Source organism: Diabrotica virgifera, chromosome 7 (genome assembly GCF_917563875.1).
Source record: "Diabrotica virgifera virgifera chromosome 7, PGI_DIABVI_V3a".
Taxonomy (NCBI): domain Eukaryota; kingdom Metazoa; phylum Arthropoda; class Insecta; order Coleoptera; family Chrysomelidae; genus Diabrotica; species Diabrotica virgifera.
In genome coordinates this window covers 151,414,187-151,426,622 of record NC_065449.1, presented here as the reverse complement: position 1 = coordinate 151,426,622, position 12,436 = coordinate 151,414,187, and the positions used below count along the sequence as shown (strand labels likewise).

The 12,436-nt window shown below is 37.8% G+C and overlaps 1 protein-coding gene across 2 annotated transcripts in view; it reads left to right on the top strand.

Moving 5' to 3' along the window:
• The first annotated feature begins 6,819 nt into the window (after window positions 1-6,819).
• Window positions 6,820-12,436, top strand: part of LOC114330100 (uncharacterized) — a 314,241-nt gene continuing 308,624 nt past the window's right edge. Inside the window, exon 1 of one of the 2 annotated variants that reach the window (XM_028279416.1) lies at window positions 6,820-6,922. In XM_028279416.1, the coding sequence (XP_028135217.1) occupies window positions 6,863-6,922 (60 nt within the window). In that variant the 5' untranslated portion in view covers window positions 6,820-6,862. The remainder of the gene's footprint in view (window positions 6,923-12,436) is intronic. The other variant, XM_028279415.2, reaches the window with a different exon arrangement.

The window sequence follows — 12,436 nt, the reverse complement described above, 5'->3', positions numbered from 1 at the left end:
CATACCGTTACTACTGTCGAGTGCGCATGACGTCTTCAGGCGTCATATATGCACTTACGTATGCACAACATTCCTTTAGGTGTTTGACTTTGACTGAAACGAGTTGTATTTCAATTGTGTACTTAGATAAAAGTGTATTTATAACGTCAGTTTGTACTCATATTACGGATGAAGTGATTCCAGGGCTATCTCGACCAAAACACTACAGTGTAACAATGTAAAGCGAAAAATTGAGTTAGCACCCAGATCGCGTTAGGTATTTTTCGTCAGCAATGAAAGGGTTTACTGAATTGCAGGCTATATCCTGGTAGTTGCTTTGTAATGCTATGGGTTCCAGATGGGGAGCCAAAACTGACATTTGATCTTCAAATTTCTGTTTCAGAATTTTTTTTGCTGCCGGGCCACTAGTCGTCCTTCTTTTTAACGTGTTGGTGTAGACATTTATCAGCTTTGTCCAACTACCTCGTCATTCTGGCCCTGAAAAAAAAAATAATTTTAACTCTATTTACACATTATACATAATTTCAAAAGTTATGCATCACCTAAAATTACAATCATTTTCATAGTTGATTTATTCATGAACAGATTACCGGATTCCGTTACGATTTTGACGCATAGTCACAATTGTACATTGTCCTCCATACAGGGTGTCTCAAACTTAAAAAAAGAAAAACATGTCTTTTTGAAAAAAGAAAAACATGAAACACGAGAAAACACGCACACAAACACACACACACACACACACACACACACACACACACACACAAACACACAAACACACACACACACACACACACACACACAAACACACACACACACACACAAACACACACACACACACACACACACACACACACACACACACACACACACACACAAACATACACACACACACACACAAACACACACACACACACACACACACACACACACACACACACACACACACACACACACACACACACACACTACACACACCTACACACAGTCACACACGCACATACCCAGACACCAAAACCATCTCTATTTTATAATAATAGGATAATGATTTTTTTTTACTGGGTTTTCAGTTTCGTATTGGATTTAGTGCAGTAGGTGAAATTGTCAAAGAATGTTGTGGGGCCATATGGAAAACACTGCAGTCTATATCATGCCCCCTTACCAAAATGACTGGATACAAATAGCCATACAGTTTGGAAGAAAGTGGCAGTTCCCACATTGTATCGGTGCTTTAGACGGTAAACATGTTCAAATACAATGTCCAAATAAGTCAGGAAATGCTTATTTTAATTACAAAAGCACTCACTCCATAGTTCTTCTTGCTTTAGTCGATGCGAACTACAAATTTATATGCATTGATGTTGGTAATTTTGATAGAAACAGTGATGGAGGCATTTTTGAAAGATCGCTATTAGGCAAATGGTTCGGAAGCAACAGAATTGATGTTCCCACAGATAAACCACTAACACCCACAGAACGTCTTTGCCCGTATGTTATGGTGGGTGATAAAACATTTCCTCTGAAACGTCATTTGATGCGACCATTCAGTAGAAACAACTTAGCTGGAGAAGCAGAAAAAAATTTTAATTACCGGCTTTCGAGAGCACGTCGCATTGTGGAAAATGCCTTTGGCATTCTAACAGCGCGATGGATAATTTTCAGAAAACCAATCGAAACTAGCCCAGAAGTTGCTAATAAAATTATAATCATGCCTTCATAATTACTTGCGAATTTCATCGTTTGCATCTGTGGAACCTGTTGATATAAATTCAATTCAGTAATTAAAGCCTATTGATTTTATCCGAAGAAACTATGCATTGGACGCTTTTTGTGTTCGAGAACTATTCAAGAACTTTTTTGTTTCTTATGAAGGTAATGAAATGTGTCCATGGAATAGAGATATTATTCGTGGAGGCAGACGTTAATGATGAGTTGAGAAAAAGTAAGACACATAAGTACCTAATAATAAGGTTTTCAGTCTATAAAAGTATGGATTTATAAAGAAAATCACTAGATGTATGCAGAATAGTATTTATCTATTAATAAAGTAAAAGAATTTGTATCAACACTTACAGTTTTTGTTTATTTGTTCACCAATCTCCTCCCAAGCATTTTGTCGTTTTTTCTTTTGATCTCGGTAGTCCTTATTTTGTAAGTTGTACAAAAAATCATACTTTCGTACTTCTTCTACTAATTGTTCCTCCACATGTAAACGTATATGTACTTATAAAATATGTAAACAAACTCCCGACGCTGTTTTGATGTATTAACACACTGTAACACTCTGATCAGGAGAACCTGAGCAACCCTGTTGGAGATTGGGTAACCAACCCCAGTGGAAGGCAGGGTCAGGGCTGACGAGGAAGGGAGAAATGGTCCTCCGAAAAGGGGGTTTTGCTATGGACCAGCAACCCATACAAGGAAAAAGAAAGACGCTACGAATCGAATACTATTGCCTCGGAATAGACATGAAACACGGATTAGATCCAAGCTACGAAATAAGGACATTCTTTTAGGCACATGGAACGTGCTAAGCTGGTTCAGGCCCGGAATTGCAACACATGCCATAAAACAGCTTCAAAAATATAAGATGGACGTAACAGCGATCCAGGAAATGAGATGGACAGGATCGGGAAGCCTGCAAATGGAAAATTCCCTGGTTTTCTGGTCAGGAGAAGAGGAAAGGCACGAATTTGGATGTGGGTTTGTAGTTAACGGAAAACTCAAGTCTGCCATAATTGATTTCAAACCAATCAACAAGCGCATTTGTTCTCTAAGGCTTAAAGGAAAATGGTTTAACCTAACCCTCTTCTCAACCCACGCACCAACTGAAGAAGCAAATAAAGACGACAAGGAGGAATTTTATGAAATTCTAGAACAACAATACAGAATGGCACCCAGACACGACGTCAAAATCATACTGGGAGACTTCAATGCCAAACTAGGTAAAGAGGACCATCTTAGAGCGGTGATCGGTACACATAGCTTACACGATAACACCAATGATAACGGATCAAGATTGGCAGAGTTCGCTGTAGCCAACAATATGGTAGTGAAAACTACACAGTTCCAAAGGAAAAATATACATAAAGTAACCTGGGTGTCAAATGACGGAATCACACGAAACCAGATAGACCACGTGCTCATCGACGGAAGACACTCTAGCAATATCATCGGCGCACACAGTTTAAGGGGGGCAGAAAGTGAATCTGACCACTTCCTGGTCAGAATAAAAATGAGAGCAAGGCTAAACACGAGACATCCAAAGCAACGCCAACAAGGAAAGAGATGAGACATTTCAAGGCTCGATCTACCTGATAATGAACGCCAGTATCAGTCACTGATCCAAAATAAATTGCAGACAATGGAAGAAGAAGAGACATCAACACCAGAATTGACCATAGACCAGAAATTGCAAAATATAACAAACGCCATAGAAAGCGCCGCAGCGGAAACGATAGGGAAACAAAAGAATAACAAGAAGAAAAACCAGTGGTTTGACCAGGAGTGCGAACAAAGCTTACAGCAGAAAGCAATCAAGAGGCTGGAGCTACTAACGCGACCTACAGAAGAGAACAGGGAAGACTACAACAGAGTGAGGACTCAAACGAGAAGACTTTTGAGAAGAAAAAAGAAACAGTACCTAGAAGCACGAATACAGCAACTCGAGGAGGAACATAGAACCGGTCAGTCTAGACAGTTTTATAGGGACATAAAAACAATGACGACACGATCAACAGCCCAAGATTTATAAAAGACGATGCAGGACAATTGCTCACTGACGACGAAGAGATAAGCCGCCAATGGAGAAAGTATTTTGAGCAACTCTTAAATACAGAAAACCCCACAACGACAGGGCAACAAAGACAGTACCAGTTAGCCGAACCTGAAATACCAGGGCCCACACTAGCTGAAGTAAAGTCCGCAATTTCGTCCCTAAAAAACCATAAAGCCCCAGGCCCAGACGGCATACAGGCGGAACTACTAAAAAAAGGGGGAGACAAACTACATCTTGAGATATATCATCTTATAAGAGAAGTCTGGGAAAGAGAAGAAATACCGAAACACTGGCATGAAAGCCATATAATACCTATTCACAAGAAGGGAGACAAACAAATATGTCGGAACTATAGAGGAATATCGTTAATTAATACAACATACAAGATTATATCCATAACACTGTTTAGAAGATTAACTCCATACGCAGAGGAAATAATAGGCGACTACCAAAGCGGATTCAGACCGGGAAGGTCGACTATAGACCAGATCTTCGTCCTACGCCAGGTGTTGGAAAAAAACTGGGAATTCAACCGCGATGTACACCAAACCTTCGTGGACTTCAAACAAGCTTACGATTCTGTTAGCAGAGAAGCATTGTGGGAGACTATGGTAGAAATGGGAGCACCTGGAAAACTGGTACGATTAGCAAAGGTGAGCACGGAGAACGCTTCCGCACGAATCAGAGTTGGCAGCAACACGTCGGAGGAATTCCTCATTGACACAGGACTTAGACAAAGAGATCCTCTCGCCCCCTGCTGTTTAACTTCACACTGGAACATGCAGTAAGGAAAGCTCAGCCACAACTGACAAACGGATTTGCCGCCCAAGGATCAAAATACTATTAGCCTTTGCGGATGACGTGGACACAATTGCACAATCTACCAGAGATGCAAAAGAAGTTTTCACCCTATTCGAGAACGGACCCAAGGAAGTTGGTCTTAAGGTCAACGAGGACAAGACCAAGTACATGGTGGTTACGAAGAACCCAAGACCAAAGGTTAGACAAAACGTAACAATTAATGAATACAATTTTGAACAGTGGTGTCATCGTGTGGGAACGCCGTTCCCGCACTGGTTAAGAAAAGAAAAAAAAATAATAGATAATTTAGGTTTTGTAAACAAAAATTAGCAGTGCGTTGCGGCACTGCGTTCCCGCACTGCTAATTTTGCCATGACACCACTGATTTTGAAGTCGTCAAAGAATTTAAGTACTTGGGAGCGATCATAACATCTGAAAATAACTATGAAAAGGACGTGGCAGCCAGGATTATTGCAGGAAACAGGGCATATTACTCGTTAAGGACCCTACTTAAATCAAAAATACTCTCAAGACCAGCAAAAATAAGAGTATATAAGACAATAATTCGTCCCACAATAACGTACGGAAGCGAAACCTGGACTCTGAATCAGCGGGAAACAACAAAATTACTGGTACTTGAAAGAAAGATACTGCGGACTATCTATGGGCCTTGCAGAGAAGAGACAACAGGAGAATGGAGAAGAAGACACAATGATGAACTCCAGACAATATACGGAGATGAAAACATAGTACGCTACATTAAATCAAACAGAATACGATGGGCGGGTCACGTACTAAGATCAAGTGACGAAAGACTTCTAAACGCCACATTCTGGGAAAGGCCCGATGGAAAAAGGTCAGTTGGTCGCCCAAGAAAGAGATGGAAGGACGCAGTAGCCAGCGATCTACGCAAAATGGGAGTACAGCAATGGGAAATAGCTGCTCAGGACCGACAACAATGGAGGGAAATAATAAACGCGGCCAAGACTCACATAGAGTTGTAGAGCCAAATGATGATGAACACTCTGATGAAAATCTAACCAGGTTAGATATTGAAAACACGCGTTAAGATGTGTTAAAGCGTGTTGTCGGTTTCTGACGGCACATCACAATAATATGTGTAGATTTATTTAAAATAACGCAATAGATATTTCTATGGCACGTCTTAATGCGTGTTAACACGACACGTTAATAATGTGTCCTTAGCTTAAGAATGACGTAACTGCAAAAAGCCAACTTTCCCAGGAGAGCAAAAAAACGATTAATAAATATTTTATAATAGGGATAAAATGAGGAGTAATCGTCTAGGAGCATAGGTATGGCGTTTATTCTTACAACGATGGCTTTTATTTTTATTTCCATTGGTTCGTATTCCATTATCTTAATTTATTACCCCAATTTTCAACCGTTTTTACAGTTGCGTCATTCTTCATCTAAAAATTTTTAAATACTTAAAATCGTGATTAAATAAAGAGTAACCGTCCGGAGCAACCGTATGGCGTTTATTCTTACATTGTTGCTTTTAGTTTCATCCCTATTGGTTCGAATTTCATTATTATAATTTAATCCTCCCATTTTCAATCTTATCTACAGTTGCGTCATTTTTGATCTTAAAATTTTTCTGTACAAAAAAATTATTTTTAAATATTTAGTATGCCGTTTATTCTTACAGCGAAAACTTTTATTTTAATCCCTACTGGTCCGAATTTTGTTATCTTTCCTCCCATTATTTATTTATCCCCCCATTTTCAACCCTATTTAAAGTTGCGTCATTATTCATCTGAAAAAAGGTCTAAAATTGTGCGTATTTCAATAACGACGCATCTAACTACCCTGTAGTGGCTCAGCACATAGTTACAGTTCTGTCGCTTTTGTATCATCTGTACACAGTATTTTAGAAGTTAATTACGCAATAAACAGGAATTGACAAAATTTGCAGTTACGTCATTCTTGCTACGGTCCGGCGATATGGTAAACACTTCAATATAGCGCTAATCCACTATTTGCCTGCTACTGCCGTCGATATTTTTGTATACTTTGTGTTTATAACAAGAAAGTTAAAATTTGAAACAGATATTATAAAAAGAATTAATTAAAGTTTGACAGAAATTAATTTCAACTTTACATAATTTCGGTTAAAAAACAACAAAATTGGTAATTTTTAAAAATAATTAAAAACCATAAAATCAACGCCTACTTGTAACTTTAATTAGTATTTAAGTTCATGCATGCACACACAAAAAGCCATTATATGACATAAATCTGTCTATTTTCCTCTCCAAAATGAATCTAGAGATTTTCTTCATTGTAATAATTAGTCTGCTTGGTGTACAATCTTCTGATGTAAGTTTACTGATTTTTTACTCTAAGGGTGTGCTCACTACGGAGAGCAAAGGATTGTATCCTCGCTCCGACCCTCGCTCTCTGGTATTTATATTCGTAAATTCTCGTATATAAAATAATGTGTTTATTTTACATAGCGATCGAAACTATATTATCGATCGCTATGTAAAATAAATACATTATTTTAAATGCGAGAATTCACGAATATAAATACCAGGGAGCGAGGATCGGAGCGAGGATACACTTTGGTCTCCGTAGGGAGCACACTCTAACACTATGAATTTTTTGACTAATTTTTACTGCAGCTATTATATAAAAGACATGACATAATGAAAAACAATTTACTAGCTATTTGAAATATTTATATTCTATATTTTGAAAATTTTACATTTTGCCTATTTACTATTTTTTTTTTTTGAATAAGCAACAATTTAACTTTGATGGGAAAATAGGTTCCACTTCGGAAATCCTTATCAAAATTCAAAGCATTAATAAATTAATCAAAGTTTGTTTTTGTTGTTTGGTTGCTGACTCCTAGGTACTTATATTTACTTACTTCTTCAAATTTAGATCTTCCCACTTTTACCTCTCTATTGGTAGGTTTTTTCCTAATCTTAACAATTTTGTTTTGTTTTCGTTAATACTCAAACCCACTGTTTTTCCTTCTTGAATTAATTCCTCTACCTTTTGCGGTAATATATATCTTCTCTTTGCCATTATCACGACGTTATCGACATATTATGCTACAATTTGACCTCCTCTATTTCTGAGTGTTCCTTTAATATTTCCAGTAGTTGATTTCGTTTGATGGAATCAAAAGCTTTTCTAAAATCTACGAAAAGTATTTCTAAGTTTATGTTAGATTCGTTCGCCTTCTCCATTATTTGTTTTAGTCTGTATATAGCATCTGTTGTGGATTTTCTTTTCCTGAATCCACATTGATTTTGACCTATCTTATTGTCCGTTGCTTCCTGTAATCTTCTTTGTATTATGGTTGACAACACCTTATATACTGCACTGTGTCATGTTATTCCCCTGTAATTTTGGCATTCTTGTTGGTTTCCCTTTTTATGTATCGTTATGATTTGCCCTTTTTGCCATTCTTTTGGCATTTTTTCTTCTTTCCAGATGTTTACTATCAGTTTGTGTATTTCTCTATGCAACGGTTGCCATCCTAGTTTTATGAGTTCGCTGTTTATGTTCTCTTTCCCGGGTGCTCTTCCGTTTTTATTATTTTTAATTATTTCGATTACTTCTTCGAATGTTGGCTCATTCGTTCCATTATTTTCCCACTCCTCCTACATTTCTGTAATCTCTTCTGTTTGATTTTCTGCCAGTAACTCCTTGAAGTGTTCCATCCAGACTTCCATATATGGTTAATCTTGTGTTACTATTTGCCCTTGTTTATTTTTAACTCCACTTACTTTTGTTTTGAAACCTCTATTCTCTTCTCCGATTTTTGTGTAGAATTTCTTGGTTTTCTGAGTCTTACTTTCCGCCTCAATTTTCTCCAACTGACTTTCCATGAATTTTCTCTTATGATGTCTTATTATTTTGTTGCTTTCCTTTCTTTTTTACTCGTATATGTCTCTATGTTCAATTTTATGAATCCGTATCCACTGATTTCGTGCTTTTACTTTTTCTTCAACTGCTTCTTTACATTCTGTATTGAACCAGTTCTTCTTCCATGTAATTTGCTTCGTACCTAATGTAGTCTCCGCCGTGTAGATAATTGCTTTTTAAATATCACCCCATATTTCTTCGACATCATCTCTTTCCTTATTCAGTGCGGCAATTATTTTATCTATTTCACCTTCATACTTTTGTAAATCTTTTGCTTACTTCAAATTTGGATATTCCACCTCTTATTCCTCTCTTTCTTCCTTCTCACTACTTTTATTTTTTGTGTTAGCTTTGCTACCACCAGGAAATGGTCTGAATCTCCGCATGCACCTCTGTGCATCTCACATCCATTATACAGTCGAACTCGCTTATTGGAATAGCATTCGTGCCAAGCAAAAGTATTCCTATAACCAGGATATTCAAATAACCGGTCATCGGTGGCTAGTGGAGACGTTTCGGGACCTCAAAATTCTATTCCTTAAAGCGGAATATTCCTATAACAGGGATTCTAATAAGCGGGTTTGACTGTGACTCTGTTTTTTGGTTTGGAGAAACCCATGTGGCTTTGTGTTTTCTTGGATGCTTGGACATTGTACTGCTGATAGACATATTATTTTCTGTCGCCATGTTGCATATTCTGTGCCCATTGTCATTCGTTTTCTCATGTATTTTATGTTTGCCTGCTATTTGCTGTATATAATCATCCTTTCCTCTTTGTGCATTAAAATCGCCCAATGTTAATATTACATCTTCCTTTGGTATTTTTTCTAGTTCTTCTTCCATAGTGTCGTAAAAATTATCTTTTTCCTCCTCTTTCGCATTTTCTGTCGGTGCATAGACATTTAGTAGGGATATGTTTGTCGGTTTGGCTTTAATCCTTAGTTAGGCTATTCTTTTGTTTATTAGTCTGACTTCCATTATTTTGTCTCTCATATTTCCAGTTACTATGAATCCTACCCCCATGTTGTCCTTGATTTTTTCCCCTGAGTATATGAAGGTACCATTCTTTTGATCTATTTGAGGCGTTCAGAGTAACAGTGGCCTAACCCACATCACACAATTTTACCAAAACGCTTTTATTACATTAAAGTTATGCATTACTTAAGTATTTTCTTATTACTTAAGGGATGTTAAGGGATAGTGATGCGTAAGATATAGCCTCTCTTGTTCAAATGCCAACCTCACCTGCTCGTATGGTGATTTAGATCATGGTCATCTGGTACATCCTGCTAGACAACTAACGAGGCTCTGACGTCCGAGTGTTTGCCGGGATAAGCAATCCACCATTTACTGGCCAACGGCTTCGGGCGGACGAGCTGGTAAATGGAAGGGCACTCTGTTGTCCTGAGACTGGGAAACTGGTCTCAAAGGCGGAAGAACCAAGAAAGTGGTCAACGGCATCAGAATGCAGAAGGTAACGAGAAACCACTGCATTAAAGGTCCCTGATGACATCTCTAGAAAAGCTATCATGGCAAATCCAACTAAAGTGGAAATAGTTACTAATCATGGAATACGGAAGCCAAGATTCGGCAGGGGAGGTGATCCACCTTTAGACCACAGGGCCTCCCAGGTCGTAACCCAGCGAAACCCCTGTGACAGAATTGGAAAAGTGTCTCTAAGAACAGCAGAGTTGATTATTAAAATATGTACCTGGAATGTGAAGACAATGTATCAGGCTGGAAAAATTCATAATACCATTCAAGAAATGACCAGACTCGGAATCGGTATAATGGGCATAAGCGAAATGAGGTGGCCAAATAGTGGTGCTTGTATTGTTGACAACCATATGGTATACCACTCAGGAAATGACGATGGTCAACATATATATGGGGTTGGAATAATCGTGTCTCCCCAATTACGTCAATATGTTACAAATGTTATACCTATTTCTGAAAGATTAATAATAATCCAACTGAATACTAGCCCCGTCAAATTAAATATATTACAAGTGTATGCCCCCACAAGCGATAAACCAGAAGAAGATCTAGAGCAATTCTATGAGTTGTTGATAAAGTCACTTAAACGACTTAAAAAAGAAGATATAACTATCATTATGGGTGACTTCAATGCGAAAATTGGTAAAGGGAGAAGCGGTGAATTCATAGGTGATTTTGGTCTAGGACAGAGAAATGAAAGGGGAGACAGATTAAAACTGTTTGTAGAAGAAGAAGAATTTACAATACTAAACACATTCTTCAAACTACCACCAAGACGCTTGTACACCTGGGTCTCCCCGCAAGATCAACCAGGAAACGTAATACGGAATAAAATTGACTACATAATGGTGAACAAGAGATTCCGTAATGGATGCCTATCGGTTAAGGGTTACCCCGGTGCTGACGTATCATCAGATCATGTTCCTCTTGTTGGTAAATTTAGGTTTAGATTCAAGAAGGTTGCAAAAAAGAACAGCAACAAAAAGTGCGATATGAGAATACTAAAAGATAAGAAAACAAAAGAGACAGTCGCACAGATTCTTTCAGAGAAGCTAATTAATGTGGAGCATACATATAATGCCGAAGAATCACTCCAAAATATATGTGAAACCTTTAACAACATCAGAGAAGAACATCTAATAGAAAAGAAAGAGATGAGAAAAAGTTGGATGAACGACAATATACTACAACTTATGGAAGAAAGAAGAAAATCAAAAAACAACAAAATAATATACAACACGATTCAGAGACAAATAAGAACTGAAATAAGAAAGGCCAAAGAAAATTGGTTAAAATCACAGTGTGAAGAGATAGAGTCGTTAGAGCAAAAACATGATACGTTTAACATGCATAAAAAGGTGAAACAAGCAGCTGGTCTTCAAAAATCCAACACAGCTAGCAAATTGCGAGACCAACAGGGGAATATCATCACAGACAGAAATCAAGAAATTTGCATATGGACAAAATACATACAGGAAGTTTTTGATGATACTAGATCCGAACAACCTTCATCCTACATATGTGATGACCACTTACCAATCACATCAGGTGAAGTGGAAAGAGCAATATCACAACTAAAAGATGGCAAAGCTCCTGGACCTGACAATGCATATGCTGAACTCATAAAACTATTTGACACCGACGGTACTCAACGCCTAACCAAAATATTTAACGACATATATTTAAGCGGAGTAATACCAAAAGCATGGTTGAAGTCGACGTTTGTTGCTTTACCAAAGAAAACAAAGTCCGTATCCTGCAGTGATTTCCGAACCATCAGCTTAATGAGCCATATTTTAAAGCTATTTCTAAAAATTATACATCAAAGGATATATAGACTCTGCGAAGAAAAAATCAGCCGAACACAGTTTGGTTTTCGAAATGCAGTGGGTACAAGAGAGGCTCTATTTAGTATACAAGTGCTATTTCAACGATGTAGAGACGTGAATTGCGATATTTATGCATGTTTCATTGATTACCATAAAGCGTTCGATACAGTAAAGCACGACAAGCTGATGGAGATATTAACCAATATTGGAATAAACACCTGTGATTTAAGGATTATCAGCAATCTGTACTGGAATCAAACATCATCTATCCGGACAGAGGCAGGAGAATCCGACGATATCAAAATCAAACGTGGGGTCCGTCAGGGATGTATACTATCTCCACTGCTGTTTAACATCTACTCTGAGGAAATCTTTCAAGAAGCATTGGATGATGTTGAAGCCGGAATTAGAATTAACCACTACAAATCTTTTCAGAGCAGCAGTGTGCAAAGTGCAGATTGCCATGATGGTCGCCAACATCCGAAACGGATAGGCACTACCAGAAGAAGAAGTATTTTCAGATGCAGAGTGGCTCAAGCAACCATTGGTTGAGCTACTCTGCATCTGAAAATATTTAAATAAGGGATAACTTTAATGTAATAAAAGCATTTTGGTAAAATTCTGG